Genomic DNA, 18996 nt, shown 5'->3' with positions numbered 1-18996 from the left:
TTCGAGAACCGCTGTTTTCTAGACGCACACGAAGGTGCGTGTAACGCGATACGATATTTTTGGTGTGTCGTGCTTCTTGTGTTCCCGAGAGCATCTTGCTGTTGGCCCCGACACGTGTACATGCATTCCCTCTCGTCCATTTACAACTTTATTTAGACATTGACACCTCGGCGCATGCACTTAAATGGTAATTTCATCTGAAAAACTACAAACATCGCACTGTTCCCTGAGAATATTTTAGATGGCAGTCATAAAATATCAATGTGCAGTAATGTATTTAAACTTCTGTATGCGTTAAGGTTTTATTCTATGGCGCCACATATTTCGTTTTAGCATTGAATCTTATGCGAAACGAAAGTTCGTCTGCTTCTTGCAAAAGGGTTGGGATCATGTCAAAACGCCGAGCTCTTATTGGTTGATTGAAAAAAAACAATGGGTAGACCTCAAGGCGTCTAGTATTGAGGTCCACACACTTCTTTAAATCAAAGCCAATCAGAGCTCGGCGTCGTTCTGACGTCACCGCAACGCCTGCGCAAAAAGTAGAGGACTTAGTCTCGGCATAGATTACAATTCCAAAATTATCAATTTCTGCTTTTCTTAAAAAAAGATTGTAGTCCCGATGACTGTAATTTCCTGAATATCGTAGAACGCACATCAATTACAATTTTGATATTTCTCAAAAACTTTTTTTTCACGGAATGTCCCAAAATTTGGCCATGTACGGACTCTAAGCCCTGTACTTTACGTGATCGCGCCATGATGGTGGTCATTCCGAGTTGTTCTTGACAAGAAAGACAAAAGTAATGGTGCAATATGTGTGCTACACATGGGTCCGCGCTCAGCAGCAAGACCAACATAATGGCCACTGATGTGAGGTTAATGCAAGTACTTATACTCGGTTTTTTTATCGAGTGCACAACCAGTACAACACTGTCCAAGCTTCTGGCTCGAGCGTGTGGTTTTATCTTTCGGTTCATTACCACATATTGTTGAGAGTTGAGAGAATGGGACATTAGGTGAAGTCACACGCTCGCGCCAGCACATTAACAGCTTTGCACATTAAGTATGCAACGGAGTACAGGGAGTATTTACTGGTGGCCATATCCGTGTGCGCTGCTGCTGAGCGCGTGCTGACGGCGAGCTCCCGCAGTCCTTTTGGAGCGTGCATTTAGCACCATCAAGGTTGCCGGTCTTAGCAGGCTATTAATGTGAGCTCGTTCTGAGCATGCGCTCTAGACATCACCCACAAATATGGCGTCAAGTGAATACCTTATATAGCCCCACTTGAGAGACAAATTGCAACAATCAACGCCATCCAACTTCAAGCACGCGCAGTATGCAAGTGTTTGAGAGGGGTGCTCGTTGTCGGTGCATATGTACCCCCTTCTATCGCAAATCCAGAGCACGGAGTGAAGGGTCGAAGCGCGTTCGGTCCCATACGATGATGAAGACTGCGTTGAAACGATGAAGAAAATGTCGATCATTATATGCCTGTCGTTCATTTACCGCCGAATTCAGAAACCTCACTCAAACTACACTCAAACTGAAGGGCCCCTCCAGTTCCTCGAGGAAGGCGCGAGGGCCGGCGCTGGCCAATCGCGACGGCGGATCCGTCCTCGCGATTGGCCAGCGCCGGCCCTCGCGCCTTCCTCGAGGAAGTGGAGGGGCCCTTCAGTTTGAGTGTAGTTTGAGTGAGGTTTCTGAATTCGGCGGTTATTCTTTTTGTCTCAATCTTCATCATTGTGTGAGAGAAAGCCCGCTTCTACCACGCGCGCGATTGACTCTGGGCCGACTTTCTAGAAGCAGCGTTTCAGCTAAAACAAGGTGAAAGAAAGCACCGCCAAAGCTAGCGCACGAGCGTTTTGGCGTTTCAAGTCGAGTCTTAAGCGCTCGCACGTCCCAGGATTGTCAAGCATTTTTTCACCCAGTCTCAGCTAAGATGCAGTTTGTAGCAAGCTGCCCTGGACTTTTGGCAAAGGCTGTAGATACAATCGGCGTACCATATTGATTTGCGCTGTATTTATTGTTGATGATACCGCTACTTAGAGGTCGGTAGGTATGTCCACCTTTTCTACATATTCCCGCTGAAGCCGAATTCACTTGCACCTCCTGTGGAGCGGTCTTTCCATGCCCTGGCCAAAGCTAATTTTTGAAGGGCATCGCTTCCCCGCCTGGAAAGGAGCTTCCAGCTTATGAATGACCACGAAATGGTGTCTATGCAAAAAAGTTTTCATGATACCGAAAAGGTGATAAGGATTGTGAACTAGATCGGGCCGTACACATGCGTGTCCGAGCGCCCGACGACGATGAGGCCCGCGTGTTTCCCATGACTGTCCGTTCGGCGGGCATCGCGGGAACCGTGAGCCCGCGGCCCGCTCAATCACAATGTAACATTGGGGACTCATGTTTTCCAAAAAGCACTCTCGGATGTTGGAATAATCGTGCTTGGCAAAGCGTTGCCGAAAACCCGCGCGGCAAACGCTCTTACCGGTAACCGTCGGCCACGTGATGGGATACCGGGCGGAAAGGTTTTCCCTGAGCACCGAGTTCCCTTTGAGCACCAGTGCCGTACGTAAAAGTGGGCAAACCCTGAACGACTCCTTTCGTATATATTTGTGCAATCGATAAACGTCCCCACAGTGTTTATTTTAGTTTCGAAGAATTAATTATTGGTCACTGTGCTGGCACACTTCTTTGATGATGATGATGATGATGGTGATGACGATGATGACGATAAATAATAAAATACGTGATTCTAAGACGTTCAGTAGTCATTAAAATTGCTTATATATTTTAGACGGATATGGTCAGTGACTGCCCGCTCTCTGAACGACACAAGTTTTATGATATGACGATTTAAAATATGATTTTGCTCAGAACTATTTATAACGGTTATTAATATCATACCACATTAGTACCAAGTAATATTTAACTTATTCTTTTTTTTACTATCTATAATGTGATGTTCACATGGTCATGTACGTTGAAGAGTCAACTCCATCAAGAAGATATACTACAAGCTGGCGACAAGTTTCGCCGAGCAGCACTCACTCTGCACGTGGCGTCAAGGAGAAAAAAAAAATTGGTTTATTGAACAGACGAAGAGGCTAATCGAACTGAATGATGCAGGGGACGTTTATCGATTGCGCGCGAGAGATATCTTGCGATATACCCCGAAGCGCAGTATAATCTGTTTGCAGGGAGCCGTACCATGTTGCATTTCAAGGCTAGAAGGCAAGAAGACATTTAAAAAATTACCTATCGGGCATTTTATTGCAATCTGCAAAGGTATTGTTCATTCGTACGATGAAAATGGAGTTACTGAAAGGCTAAAAGGATGATGCAAGCAATCTGTGATATGCGAACTGCTGACAAAGTGTTGGCTTCTTTGTACTGTAATTTAAGATCCCGTGCCACTTTTTATGTCACTATATGACAAAACAAAATAAAGTGCACGTAAGAAGTTAGTTTACCATGACTTGGTTAAATAGGTGTGTTGATGACGCCATGGTAAGCAAATAAGTACGCAAAAGAACGTAATTGAAAAACTACTCTTTATCTGCAAAGAAAAAAAATGACCGCATCTCCACCTGGTGAATGATGTTTATTGGGGCGAAGCTCTGGTGGTTCTGATGATACTGATTTTGTTCATAGGTAGTGCCGATGTCAGAAAGAGAATATGTGGTATGGAACGTGGTTATATACGCATTTGAGCATTTGAGGGCAGCGTTTTCTCGTCTATAAACGTTGAGCCAATGCATGCAAAGTTTAACGGGATTATATACGCATTTGACCGCAGCGCCCTCTCCTGTATAGACGTTGAGCGGCTACATGCAACGTTTCATCCATGACATCCCCAGCTCTTGAGTTACTACCACATCCCAGAGCCCCTACTCGTCCCTCAGTCGTGGCCGAGTGGTTAAGGCGATGGACTAGAAATCCATTGGGGTCTCCCCGCACAGGTTCCAATCCTGTCGACTGCGCAAACATTTTTTTTTCTTCTTTTTTTAAGAAGACGGAGGGGATGGCAATCGATGTGAGCAGGGACGCCCGACCACGCTAAGGAGCTTCGCCCCTAAAAATATGATCCAATAAAACATACAGCCTTCGTCTCGAATTACAGAGTAGACTGAACCGCTTTCACTTTTTACTTTCATGAGCACGTAGCAGAAGTGTAATACTACACTCAGACTCAGCGAAATCCCTAAAATAGAATTGCGCTTGCAGTGCTATAATTGACGCTGTAAAGTTCGGCTCTCGTTTATAAAAGACGTCTTATGGTTTATTTATACTCAAGGGCAACATATCTCGCCCATCTCCAAGTCCGCGTGTTTATCTGTGTGCAGCATATGTGTCTGTGCTATATTGCACCCCAGCCTTCTTCCTTCTTTTCTTTCTGCTTTCCTCTTGTAGGGACTGGACGCACTGCTGAGTGCGATCAGTCTCAAGAATAAAAAAAGAGAAAAAGACGCGCCAGTCCCTCGCGCAAATCACGCGCAGCATCATTCGAATGTCTTGTTTCTCGTGAGGATCTCAAGCGAAGATGCCAGTAGCAGAGGTCACTCACAACATCGGCCGGCGCAACCACATCGCTCCCAGTTTAGACGTCTCGAGCCCTAGCCGCCTGAAATTGAAAATCGTGCGTCTCTCGGCGCACAACCGCAACCTGGCGCGAAGACTGGAGTCGGCAAAGGCGCGCCTTCAGGAAAAAGGAGCAGCCGACAGTCGTAATGCGAACATATTCGCCATCTGTCTGCCGCTGATCAGAACATGGCTGGCAGAAGACATCGAGGTCCTGCGGGTGCTGCAGGCAAACCACGTGCGACAGATTGAGGTGTTGGACAACATTCTAAACCCGAGCCACGGCATTAGCCTCGCCGAGGACCTACCAGGGGTCAAAAAAGAAGTGAACAAAACGCCAATCGATGCATCTGGGTCAACGTCAATCGTCGAAAGAAAATACTTATCGACGCGAGGGCAGGATGCAGCGCCGCACTTTAGAGCGCGTCCTCAAGTACCAAGGAAGAGACGTGAAAATGGCGGCTGGCTTCACCCGTACCGCAGCTTTCTCCTCTGAAGGAGGTTAGAGCTCGTCTCAAGGACACCGGAGCTCGTCTGCTCTTAAAGACACCAGGCCGGAGACGGGCGTACCAAACAATGTTCTATGTCGGTGGTGTCTCGTCAGGAACTGATCCTCGTGAGCGCGTGAGCAGGTGAGCGTATAGCACAAGCGCGTCTTTTTCTCTTTTACTATTTTTTTAGGCTGGACGCCACTGATCTCTGTTGTAGTAGGCTGGATCACGGATCGCGGCCTCGGCAGCTGGGGCCGAGTGTCGCCACCGGCGGCCATTGATTGACACCAGCCAATGCATGGGACTCTATGGGAAGAACGAGAAAAAGTGACGTTTTCTCCCGTTTCTAAGCTGTTGTCGGTACTGAAACTTTTTAAATGCTTTTCAATAAGCCCATCAAATAGCTTGCGTACAAACATTAATACTGACAGCCCTCGCAGTTCTTATAAATAAATATTTTGTGTTCGAGAGTGACTCCGCTGTAGTGCAGCTCAATGAGGCGAGAGTTACCTAGAATTACCGCGGAGTCGGTGGCGGTTTCGTTGAGTTGGGTTTAAGAGACGACAAGCTCGAAGGCTTTGCTGCGCGGAATTCGCTCACTCCCGGAAAACTGCTGTCGAGATGGAACTTCTTTGTCATTCATCAACTTCTGGGCTTCCCTAAGGACGGTCTTATTGACGGAAAGTCCCTTTGTTTACTCCACTACGAGAGCAAGCTTGCCAGCTCAGCTATAGGTGCTCCGGTACGTTTGATTTTTTCCTTCGGCGACCGGACGTTTGACAAATACCGATCTGATCTCCAAACACTCGACAAGAGGATTACACCGCACCATAAAATAATCGCCTCTCAGGACAGCGTACGTGCTTCAATATGCTTACTTTTGTGCGTTTCTCCCATAGACTTGCGTGTTGCCTGGTGTCAAGCAATGGCCGCCGGTGGCGACACCGACGGGGTCCCGATCCGCGATCCGGCCTACTAAAATAGAGATCAGTGCTGGACGCACTTAGCGGTGCGTCCAGTTCCTACACCCTTTTCTGGTTTATTTTTCTGCTCTCTCTACTTGTTTCCTCTCTTTTCTGGAGGTCGCATCACTGGCTTTATTAAGCGCAACAAACGATGTTCTCTGTATTTTTTTTTTTCGAACAATGACACCTTTGTAAAAAGAGGTCGGCTTTTTACAAACATGCATGGTACAAATACTCCTTAAGCTTATTTGGAACAAAAGTCAGAAGGAGTCGTACTAACTCTAAATCAAATAAAAAGTGTGAAAATAATATTTTGCCAAGTCATGCCCACACCCATTGAAGCTCGGGTGTGGGCATGGCTGTGGGAAGCTCGGTTGTGGACAACATTGTAACACGGACTTTTATCTTATTTTTTTTAAGTACTGTTAATCTCACATGGAGATCATAGCAGGTGGGATACAAGCATAGTGAAACATAATACGCAAGGTCAATTATGCAGGCACCCACATCCTCCACCACACAGTAGCAAAACACAATAAATTATAATAAACGCGCGACAAACAAATCAAAATATCTTAACTCCACTGTCTCTCAATGAAGCCCGTTCCACACCTCCCCAGTATACGTGGAAAAAACGAAAGTGTGAAATAATTATTACAATCATAAATGGAACAATGGATAAACTATGTTTTTGTCTTGTAGAATAGCCTTGTGAAAACGTAATGTAGTCATGCATATTAAGTTTGAAATACCGATGAATAATCTAATTTTAAAACGTTTAATCATTACACCCAATTTCTTTCTGTCATTGACTGGAGGCCAGCTCTTTGTACAATGCCGTGTACTGATGTCCTCCCATAGGTATTAAATAGAAACTTAGCAGCTTTGTTTTGAATTCTGTCCTCTTTCGCCAAGTTTAACTTTGTAAATGGGTTCCAAATGACGTTACCATATTCTAATATACGCCAAAAAAATCGTTTTATAAGCTAGTCATTTCGTTTCAGAGGTGGAGTATTTCAGAGATTTTTTTAAGAAAAAGAAGATCTTACGAAGAGCATTCGATGTGACGTAATCAATGTGCTTATTCCAGCTGAGGCGGTTATTATTCCAAATCCACGGATATTTGTATTTTCAAACCTCCTATTAGGTTGTGGCTTCCTACACTCTAAGAAATTTCTACAGGTCTACTCACCCGCAAAACACTAAAAGAGCCAATCTCTGCGATCTACGAAATGAGCTCAGCGAATGATGAGTCAGAGCATCTGTTTTGACCTAAAAAGGAAGTCTGCGCTGTGGCATTACGCAATGCAAGCATGACGCTTTACATTGAGTAATGCCACAGCGCAGACTTCATTTTCAGGTCTGAACGAATGTTCCACCTCATCATTCGCTGAGCTGATTTCCTAGATCGCAGAGATCGGCTCTTTCAGTGTTTTGTGGGTAAGCAGACGCGCAGGCATTTTTTAGAGTGTATGTTATATTTAAACTGGAGATGCGTCTTTTTATAACATGCATAAAAGCACTTTTTGCATAATTTATGCACATCTTCCAAGAGTTACAGCATTAAATAATGAAACCTAGATCTTCATTTTACTTACACAGATCACTAGGACCGTTCACCTCGTAATAAACTATACAACCGGCAGCATACAACCCCGGTTTCAGAGAAATATTGTTCACAATGTCACTGATAAATAACAAAAACGAAAGAGGCCACAGAACTAAACCTTGGGGAACCCCTAGGTCAACGGTCACCCTATGCGAAGCAGTCCTGTTAAAATCTACGTATTGTTGTCTATTAGAAAAGTACGCCACAATCCAATATACTAGTTTATCATTCTTTAAACTTTCGTGTAATTTGGTTGCTAGCTTTCTATGCCAGACTTCGTAAAAGCCCTTCGCAAACTCTCAGATAATAGCGTCAATCTGACCGCCTTTATTGATGAATGACGCAAAATCACGTGCCATTCCCATTAACTGTGTCAGTGATGTGATTGGCCAAAGCCATTTTGGAGCCCCTTTCGGAGCAGCCAAAACAGTCTTTTGGAGCAGCAAATGCGGCCTTTGGAGCAACCAAAACAGCGTTTTGGAGCAGCAAAACCAGCTTTTTTTAGCACATAAGACAGTGTATCGGAGCAGCAAAAGTGGCTTTTGGAGCAGATATTCTTATAAAAATAAAAATATTCGTTTTAAATGCTGTACAAATGAAGGGCATTTTGTGTTGCGTAGTGTTCTGATGTGACGTGTTGTGACGGAATTCGCTGTTTGTGGTTTTACTGATGAGACATCCCACAAGTGTACAGTGATGTAGCGATCGCCGAGCAATTCCGAAAAACCGCTTGCCACTGTTTTACTGGTTCCCGGCGTGCCAGATTTTAGTCAAAAGTAAGCAAACGGAAAACAATGGATTTCAAGCGTCCCGGCTGCTGCCTCTGTCGTGCAATCATGTTCGCAAGCACTTGAGGGCAACTTCGGCAGGCTTGCAGTTGCGCGTGCTTCGTCGCGCGAGTAGAGACAGCGGCTGTTCGATCAAAATCGAAACCATGCCACTCCACTTGGTCGCCAGCTGATTCCCAAAATTGTATGGAAAATGTAACTGTCAAGCATACGACAAAAAACAGTCCAGCGGCGCGTGCTTGCCAGTCCGGTAAACAAGGTACAAGCTAAACACCCACACATACAAAGAGGACCTGTGCTCATTGATGCAAGACATCGCGAGCCAGGGTCAAAAGTTATTGGAGCGCTTTGTGCGACTCAACTCGAGACAAACAAGCGCGCTGTGCGGGTTCAGCGTGCAGACATTGCCTTTTAGGGGCGAAGCTCCTTAGGGGCTAGCCATGTCCGTATGTCCGTCCGATGTCCGGCGTCGGGTGCTCGTGATCACGAGCACGTGAGCACGTCCTCCCGTGCTCGTGTAGGGCAAAAAAAAAAAAAAGCAAAGACAACCACATCTCCACGTGGTGAATGATGTTGATAGGAGCGAAGCTCTGGTGGTGCTTGTCTGCGTAGACGGTGAGCCGCAGCATGCCGAGCCTTTCGTTCGTTTTCATCCATGTCAGAAAGAGAATGTCTGGTATGGAACGTGGTTATATACGCATGTGAGCATTTGACCGCAGCGTGACATGGATGAAAACGAACGAAAGGCTCGGCATGCTGCGGCTCAGCGTCTACGCAGACAAGCACCACCAGAGCTTTGCCCCAATATAGAGCTTTGCCCCAATGAGGTTGTCTAGGTTGTCTTAGCACCGTTGACGGAGTACTGCCAACTTGCCCACTGACAAACCAGGACGATGTGCCGCTTTTAGCAGTCACATTATCCGGATATGACGTCACTATAGTCGAGTGGCGCTGCAGGGCGTCGAGGAAAAGCCTTCTGTTCACCACTTGGTCCGGGATAATTGGCTGTTTAGTAGAATCATTCCGGGGAGCGATGGCCGAAAGTGCCATCCGTATCGTCTTCGAGAACGTCACTTAGAACTGCTTATCTATATAAGCCAGAGATGGCGCAAGTGTGCGCCCTCTGCTACAGCTGCAATATTATTCTATACTAAGAGATATTAGTTAGCCTGTGAAAAAAAATATAATCGTGGAAAGTCATCTCCAATAAAATAAGGACAATTCTCATAACAAATTTTCTTTCAGAATAACTCGTTGTGTCTTAATTGCGTTCTTCGCGTACATAGTCAAGCTTCAAAATGTTACTTCATTGTAAAATTATTTTAAACGACTATACACACAAATACAAAGAAATTAGCCATAAAAGGGTCCAATCTACTTCCGGTAAGGCACAATTAAAAATATCAGACCAGCTACTAAACTGCTATCCGAAAAAACTTTGAACTCCTAGGATGAAATGTTGAAATTTCAATATTTTAATGTAGAGCTTACGACTAAACGACTAGAGTGGAGTTGTGCTTCTCATATTTTTAGTTGCTAGGTCTATAAAAATAAGCCCTCAAAGTTCGTTGCTCATTTACAAGGCCACTTAAGTTATGACACTTTCAATTTGTATAAAAATACAATTTTCAAGAAGATATAAAACTATGTGTGGGCACAAATTTGAAAAAATAAGTAAATAGGAGACTGCACATGTCCTTTATTTACTCATTAACAGAATCAGAACACACTTGGTCGTAATAGAAATCCATAAACCTAGAACCCGTAGAGGCATGTCTCAAAAACTATCAAAAACTGTATTTTTTTTTTTAATTACGGGTTACCTTTGCGACGATAGATATCCCAATTTGTTCTAAGGTATTGAAGATGAATGGGCCATTTATTTGCAATTAGAACGAACTGCGTCACTTACGCTCCGGCGCGGCATTTGTAGCGCGAACATGAGCGGAAGTTCAGCCAGCACTGGCATTATTGTTGCGGCCGGGAGAGTGCCTTCAGAGCGCGCGGCACGAGGGCGCTGCGACGGTAGCGCGCTTAACACTAGAGCGCATGTCACCAGAAGAACGCTTGACCTGTTGGGCACGCGACACAAAAGCGCACGACCAGTTGAGCGCGCGACAGAGAACGCACCCCAGTTGAGCGAACATCGCAAAACGTGTGATGTACCCGCGGTTCCACAGACAGAACGAAATTGTGCGAGTCATCGGATCGGAGCATTGGTGATTTTTGATTGACTGGTACCACTCTTTCTAACCAATTGTTTACTGACAACGGAGAGAAAAGGGGGCAGGGGAGTGGTGCATATAGGCACCGGGAATGTCTGCAGTTGGGTGGAGCGGCGAGTGTAAGATTTCCTCACGGTGCTGCGGTGCGCCAACCGGATATGCTATAAATAGTTTCCTTTTTGCTATACTATTTTGTCCAGTCTTGAGAGGCATTTGGGCTCCGATCTGTTTGGTCGCTATTTAGACGTCCCTCACATAATTTTAAATAGTAATGTCACGTCCAAGACCGCAATGAAGAAAGCTCACCGTTTAAAGCGTATCAGTAAACAACTCATCGAAGGGAATCTCAACGCCATTGTATCGCAGGCAGAGCTTTCCAGCCTTTTGACGGTTACAGGAGAACCTCCCATGCAAATTTGTGAAATATATTTGAGAATTTGATTCCGAAATCTTAATTCGTTGAGGCGTCGGGTACGGTGACGACGTCACCTTCTGTTGATAGAACACAACCTCATAGGGACGCTGACAGGGTGCTTAAGCTCGCTAACTTTTTTATTTATATGAGAACCGAACTACCCCAAACACGATTGGCGGCTCGAAATTCGCTTTCTTTCCGCCCGAAAACTGCCGATCGTGAACCGGCGAGTTTGAGTCGCGCCCATTCTCTTCTCCGTTGTTAAAGGGGCACTCAAGTGCTTTTTGGAGAAGCTTGTTTTTGGAAGCATATTGTTTGTTGGGCTTCAGTCAATAAAAATGACCAGTTCTAAATGGCAAGGCGCCCTAGTAAACTCACAGCAATAGAAATACACAGGCACTATATCCTCTTGCGGGGTCCATCCCGTGTCTCCACCACCTCCATAGAATTCGACCAATAGAAATAGCGAACTGCGAAAAGATTGCTAAAGTTATTATTATTGCTCTTTTTAGGCACATGCACATTATATTTTGACAAAAACGTCAAATCTTTGGCTGTAGGTGACGTAATACAGCTATTATTGTTTGAAAAAGAGCGAACTACGTTTTCTCCTCGCCTTGTTACGCGGGAGTGATGTGCCCACGCACATCACTCCCGGGTGTGCTACAGGCCAGCTGTAGCACACCCGGATCGAGGCACAGCCCCTCGAAATCCGGGTGGCTTGTCACGCAGCTCTGCCGGCCCTGCTGCTTGCGAACGGCGGCCGGGTAGTCACGGCAGCAGACACACTCTGCGACGGTTTCCATCGGCACGCAGCAACTGCATTGGCACCTTAAAACAGAAAACCAGCATCAGCTATACATATGAGAGGTATAATTAACAGCTCATCACCTACCAGTTGGTGTTCCCAAGCCGCTGGGTTGCGTCGTCGGTTTCGTCGTCTTCCTCCGGTGTCGACATTGAGCATCGCGATCAGTCGTCCGAGTCCGTGGCGTTCGAGGCATCGGCGTCGCGCGTAGGAGTGGCGTCGTAGGAGATTGAGCTGATATCTGCCGTCCGCCGAAGAATTTCCACCTCCAACGGTGTTAGATTTGGCAGGTCCATCTCCGCACGACGCAAGACCCGAAGTAAAGAAAATGAGTCCCAACGAGAATCCATCAAATACGCGCACATTCAGAAGATCACTCCGCCGGTTCGAAGGATCAATCCGCCGGGAAGCCGTCACTCGTGATTGGATGGCGCACGCCCTTCCCTGCTGCCTTCCCGTCCGACAGCGCCCCTGACGGCGTGCGCCTAGGCGCAGAACAGCGATCTTTGATTGGATTTTTAATAGGAAAATCGGCCGCCCTTGAATGTAATTTTGGGATTTCTAGGATGCTTAAAGCCCGCAGATTGAGTTATGACAATAAATAGACGATCTCAGAATCCACTTGAGTGCCCCTTTAAGTGCCGTTTTCAATGGTTTAGAAACAACTTCCGAAGATAATCAAAGTAGTAGGCCATCGACGGCACACACTCAATACTAAAAATAGACAGAAACTATGACACCTATTTTTTGGTGACTTCTGAAATATGCAAATACATTGATTGAAGACAAAACGCTACAGCCACGTTACTTCCCGTAACTTTCTCCTCCTTCATATTTTTTCTTCCTCCCCAGTCCAGTTTCGGTTTTGAGCAGTGGCGTTTTTCGACTTTATTAGAAATATACGTGACACTGTAGCGAAATATAGATTGGGTAGTCTTCTGACACAATATTAAATCGCCTGGCAAAACATTAAAAAAAATTAAAAGCAGTGTCAGTGTTTCTCTGAGGCAATGCCCGTTCTGAATATCTCAGAAAAGAGTCTACAAAGAAAAAAGACTTGCGGTCGCTTTGTCCGTTGTTTGCATTCTACAGAACCGTAGCTTCTCCACCTTTGTTCTTAGAAAGTAGTCAAATCATCTAGGGCCGAACGAGAGTGCTTTGATTTAGAAATATACGAATACCAACAATATCAGAAATATATGAATATCGAAGAAAAAACCGCCGCACAAACAGAAATAAAAGTTCGAACATAAAAGTTTAAGATATGAATAGACACCGAACTTCTACACGAGGATAGTGCCGCAGGTAATAAATTTAAAGGATTGATTTTAGGATTCGCAGGTCAGATTTCTTATTGCTGAATGCCGCGGCTTAAATCCCCGCCAATTTCACATAAAACACGCGATGCCCAACAGCTTGTCGGTGGGGTCGGGCCACTTGCGCTGGACTGGTTGTAAGCACTCGTGACGGGCGCTAATAGAAAGTTTTCGTAGATCGTTTTTGCCGTCCCGCAACGCTCTCAGCAACCTGCTATGACACCAGGAACTCTACAGCTAAGGCCATCGGCGCGCAAGCGCAGTAGTGTCTTTTTCGTTGCGGAGGGCTTAGCGGAGAGGTAAACGCGGTCTACTAAAACTCCGTAAGGCCGCTGCGCTCTCCATTCGCGCACTCTAACGTCGTGGGGCTCTACTGTCGGCGCTCTTGTGTCGTGCGCTCTAGTGTGGTACAGCCGTTGCGGCCATGGGACCGCAGCCTTAATCTAACGAAAGTATTACATCTTTGCAGCATACTGATCCTACCTGGTGGACGCATCAAGGTGATAGACTTCGACACAACCAAAGTCTGCAATGGGCACTGTAAGCCGGGGAAGATTGGATAAATATTTTAGATTAAAAAGCAAATAGTCCGAAGAGCGTTACCTATAGAACCTTTCTCAGCGTGAGAAAACCAATTACAGTTACCAAGCACCCTTTGCGTGGCTACTTCCGGAGGACTCCCTTCGAGTTCCACGACGGAGAATCCGCCGGCACCATTCCTTACATGGCCCCCGAAATACTCAAACGGAGGCCATACGGTAAGCGCTGTGGCGGATTAATCTTTTTTAATACCCGTGTAGAGCTCTTGAAGAGTATATTGTCAATTAATTAAGTATCTGCATCTGCAGTTGGAGTGTAAATGCATGTGAAGTGATCCTCATGCCTAATGACGCCACTTAGTTTCCCAGCTATCACTGCAGCAGCTGGGATGTTTTCCTCGTGTTGAATTTTGATCAGGAAAAGTTAAAACGTTTACCACTCAGTTCGGCCCGTAGGCCAAGGAATCATACAAAACATGCCAGAAATTGATCATCTCGAGGCGGTGTTAAGTTTTGGAAGCACTGTAGAATCACGTTTAAAAATATCTCCGTACAGAGTTCCCTCGATCCACAGACAGCATATTCATAAAATGAAGAATCTCGCTCCTCCCTCCTCTACTTCTCTCTCGTTTTCCTTCTCTCATTGCATATGCTTCAAAACATAAAGAAATGCAACCATTCTCTTTCTCGCCCTTTGATTTGTGTTTTTACTCTTGTTTTGAGGAATTTCCCCTTGAAACGAACTAGCAACGTTGAATCCTTGTTTAATTGTATTTCTTTATGCAATAGGCGGGTCTCAAAACTTGTCAGTATTTTTAGAATTCACTTTTTCTTTTTCAAAGATCGTTTGTTCTCGGGATTTTGGCAGGCGCGGCGCATGGACACGGCACAAGTGAGAGCGTGCCCTTCGGTTCAAGGAATGCCCCCATCAAACGAGCGCTCCCGAAAAGGAAGCGCGCGTCCCCTATACTAAGATATCCCAAACAGGCATTTCGGAAAATGGTAGAGTCAGTAAAGTAACGCATTGTTGCCGTTGGCCAAAAATGGCAACTGCGATGGTTTAAAACGCGTCTACTAAAATCTAGATGCGGCGCCCTGCTCTAATACAGTAGGCTCAACAGCGGCGGTCATTGAACACACCATTTACTGTGTAGATAACTCGGAGCTACACCATTACACTACTCTTAGCAGCCGTAGAGTTACAATGTAAAAAGCAGAATTGAAAGGGAGTTTTAGAATAGGGGGCCTACACTTTGCACCAAACACGTTGGAGCTTCGCACTGCGCTGTGGCTTACATATATAGTCATACCTAATTTTGTCCCGTATAACGCAGGGCGGTCAGCAGACTGGTGGTCAGTGGGCATCGTGATGTACAAGTTGATGACTGGTCGTGTCCCATTTCGTGGCAAGACGAAACAGATGCTTCGCGAGCGCATCATCACGGCTCCACTCAAGTGGCCCCGTGTCGAAGAGCACAAGCACTCGGCCACCACGCCGGCCAAGGACATGACCTACCGGATGCTCAAGAAAAATCCCGTCGAGCGTCTCGGCTCTGTGAACTACAACGAACTCAAGACGCACCCGTTCTTCGATCGGTTCAACTGGCGGGTGCTGTACACCAATACGGACCTCTGCGACATTCCCAGCATAGCCGAGATTCTCAAAAGCAACGCTGAAAAGGGTGGCAAGGGTGGCGATCCTGAGGACAAGCGTCGCCACCAGAGGATCGAGGAAATGATTGACGTCACAAACGAGACTCAAAAGCCCTTGCTCTGCTACTCATCGTCTAGCTTCAAGAAGCTTATGACAAAGGTGCTAACAGATTATTATAATTTAGATAACACAAAACAAAGTTTGCATCAGTGACAGCAAACTCTTAATAACTCAAACTTTTCATAGTACTTTTAGAAATGTTTGAATTTATTTGGCTAGGGTTGCAATAAGTGAAGTGTTGATTTAACCTATTTATATTGTCGGGGGTATTATATTTGTAGGGCCTATTTCTCCTCTTTCTTTGTATGAAGCTGCTGTCACTCGTTCAACTGAACACATACTTAACTGTGAATACCATACGTAATGTAATTCATCAAAGTTACCAGAAAGGCGCCCTTAGTCTGGGTTTTCAGCAGGACACTTTGCGTAATATTTGAAGTCGCATGTTGACAGATGTGAAAACAACTCTCATTTCTGTTACTCTTCAGGTAAAGCGCAGTAAAACGGCCATTAAAGTGAGTGAAACCTTCATGGAAACAAGCGACATAACGTCCTCTGGGATCAAGTACGAGGCCAATACTCAAGGTGCCCCTTCCTCTAAGGGTGGCACGATGACTGGTGAGCCAAACACATGTTCCGGACGTTCGAGTTTCGTTCAACTGTGCGTTGAATGTTTTTACTTTTTCTGCTGAATTATTGGTACCAGGTTCCGACGGAAAGAATAGTCAAACCTTGGGGCCGGAAAAAATCGAACTGATCGTCACCCGGAAGAAGAAATTTTTTGTCTATGGCAGTTTTGGATTTACTGTTCAGAGAGCCAAAGGCGAAGAAGGCGCCAACTTTATTTATGTGGAGGTGCGTTTTTCATATTCGCTTCCCAGTATGGTTCGCTATATATACTATGTACACCGCTAAGTTGACGAGGCCGTGGAAGCTACATGCCTGTTGAACCTGTCGACCGTCGGTCTTGCATCACGCGATCACGCTCTGCGCACATCCTAGCCTACAAAAAAAACGGGTCGGGTGAAAAGAAAGCTGTTCTATGAGCACACAGGTTCCACCGCCCTATCAGGGTAGAATATCGCAGTGAACAAATAATAGTAGCTGAGAAGCAAACGATAGCCAAGGATGTTAGTAACGGCATGCTAGTGCAGCCTATCTCCGATAGTCTAATTTTGTTACAATGGCGTTGGCATGTGCACATGACCAAAACGTGTTAAAAATAATAAGCTAGTCATTTATTATAATAACACAATTTACCAATGGTGTCAATTTCAGTAAAAGTTTCTTCTATTGTATTATACTCTTTCTACTGCACAAACGACGATTCCTTCACAACAATGATTCTCATCACAGGCTGTCGAAAACCAAAGTCCGGCACAAAGGGCCCAAGTCCTGCCGCTGGACGTGATCTTGGCCGTAAACGGTGTGTCCCTTGCCGACGCCTCGGTGGACAAGGTCAACAAACTCGTCGCCAGCTCGGCAGACAAGATAGTGCTTTCTGTGATGACATCCAGCTCATACCGGGTGCTGACGACTCAAAGGGACGCGTTGAGTTTGGTACGCAACGCCCAGAAGGAGACGGTGGTGCTGTCGAGTGCACCCACGTCGCACGGAGGCAACAGGCCCTGCGGCCTGGGCATTTTGGACGTCAACGTCATGGATGACAAGAACAAACAACGCGTGAGGCTCTTCGTCCTCACGGTACGTAGGCTAGTGTCAGTAGATCATAGTGCGTTTTGCTTATTATAATTGGGAGCATGGTCTGTGTAATCCAATGAGTAAATCACCCTGTTGATGCATATATGGAACTGTAACACTGCATTGGTCGCAATTCGAATAAGCTCGATGGTCTGGGTGCATGCGGAGGTTTCTACAAGCAACATTTAGGCGTAACATATAAAATAGTGTATCAAGGTCTCTTGCCCCTCCCAATAGCAAAATGGTTTGCATGAAGAGGTCAATTCTGTAAAAATATCCGTAATGTCCTGAAGATGAGGCTCAGAATTCAGAAAATATATTTCCCTACGCGCCTCAGTTTTGGAAGCTTACGCATGAGAAGTAAGTAAACTTTTTGGCTCTTGCGTAGCAGCATCTCAATTGCCTGAAAGACCAATGTGTCTCTGTATCTACTGAATAACGGCTATTTTGCGGACAATAATACGCCTTCGTGAGAGAAATCTAAATCTTTGAGCTGACAAAAGAAGTGTCTACCACACCCGAAATATTCGTATTTTTTGATACCACAGTGAGCTCCGAAAAAATAACGGCATGCCTTTTGTATGTGTGTTAAACACAAGTGTTATTTTTCTACCTGTGTTGAGTTAATCGCATACAATTGATAGAAGTGAAAACATTCAACCCAGTAACATTAATTTGTGAGACACATGGGCATGCACTGCCCGACACTGTTAGCACGAACAAGACTTCGGCGCTTATTCGACTCATTAACTCGAAAGGATACTGGCGGGCATTGAAAATTTACCACTTAGGTTAGTATCCCAACTGAGCCCATTTCATCACTACAGCAGTGTTAGTGAGAGACCTTCAGTACTTCAAAAAGAATTATGATTAAAGCCGGCAACGGCTTGTTCGCGTTAAGAGTATCGGAGAGCGTATCAAGCATTTTACTATCACAATATCTGCTCCTTAAAAGCTTAAAATAATTATACTTTATTTTGGCCCGAAGCATAAATTCGTTTGCATTCCTCCGCAACGTCACATAATTCCCCTCAAATACACTCGAAGTCAAGAAAACGCAGAGAAGAGGTAGTACCATGCATGTGTGTCTGGAATAACGATGTCTGATATCGGAAGTTTTGAAATGCAGCTGTTATCTGGCGGGACAAAATTCGATTCTACTCGAAAACTGCGTGATGTGCGAGCAGTTAAAGATTAACTACCTGAACTTACACTCAGGTGAAGCCCTTATCGGATATCAGGCCGTCTTCATTGCAGCATGGTACATGTACCCTTTTGATTACTATGTGCACAAGAGTGCAACCGCGTAGGTGTTTTAGTTTCTTTTTTTTTTTTAGTTACTTACTAACATTACAAAGGAAGCTTCGAGATCTGTTCAAGACATATCCAGTGACAAGTCACACAATGTAGTTTACATGCGGCTTGACTGTGACCATGTTAACAAAACTCTCAATACGAAACAACTTTTATTTTTCTTGTTGCGCCTTAGGTTTGGATGACTCACCTTGAAACACTGAGTTCACTTCTGGATGAATCGTTTCAGCATGCCAACGTGACGTCCAAGAACATGAAAATGGTGTACCCTGGTGACGTGGTGACTCACGTAGACGGCACCAGCCTGGACGTCTTATCCCGAGATCAGGTGCTGCAGCTGCTAAGCACGGCCAAGAAAGAGGTCACGCTAACGGTGGTGCCGCTGTCGCCTATGCGCGTCAAGCGCATAATAATCAGCAAATTTCACGAGACCGCCATGACGGACACCAACGTGGCCAGCAAATCAACAGGAGCCAACATTGAGACCAGCTGAAGACTCTCTGAAGACAACATGATACCTTGTTTATTCG

The 18996-nt window shown here is 45.4% G+C and overlaps 1 protein-coding gene across 1 annotated transcript in view; it reads left to right on the top strand.

The window, feature by feature from the left end:
- The window catches only part of LOC8034516 (microtubule-associated serine/threonine-protein kinase 3-like), a 41340-nt gene extending 22381 nt beyond the window's left edge, over positions 1 to 18959 (top strand). Inside the window, exons 8-14 of the mRNA XM_040221953.3 lie at positions 13668 to 13738; positions 13840 to 13956; positions 15072 to 15550; positions 15940 to 16069; positions 16158 to 16306; positions 16808 to 17155; positions 18696 to 18959. Coding sequence (XP_040077887.2) covers positions 13668 to 13738; positions 13840 to 13956; positions 15072 to 15550; positions 15940 to 16069; positions 16158 to 16306; positions 16808 to 17155; positions 18696 to 18959 — 1558 coding nt within the window. The remainder of the gene's footprint in view (positions 1 to 13667; positions 13739 to 13839; positions 13957 to 15071; positions 15551 to 15939; positions 16070 to 16157; positions 16307 to 16807; positions 17156 to 18695) is intronic.
- Positions 18960 to 18996: the final 37 nt, after the last annotated feature.

Source organism: Ixodes scapularis, unplaced genomic scaffold, assembly GCF_016920785.2.
Source record: "Ixodes scapularis isolate PalLabHiFi unplaced genomic scaffold, ASM1692078v2 PGA_scaffold3__209_contigs__length_174095766, whole genome shotgun sequence".
In the NCBI taxonomy this organism is placed as follows: Eukaryota; Metazoa; Arthropoda; class Arachnida; order Ixodida; family Ixodidae; genus Ixodes; species Ixodes scapularis.
This window is presented reverse-complemented; position numbering and strand designations above follow the sequence as displayed.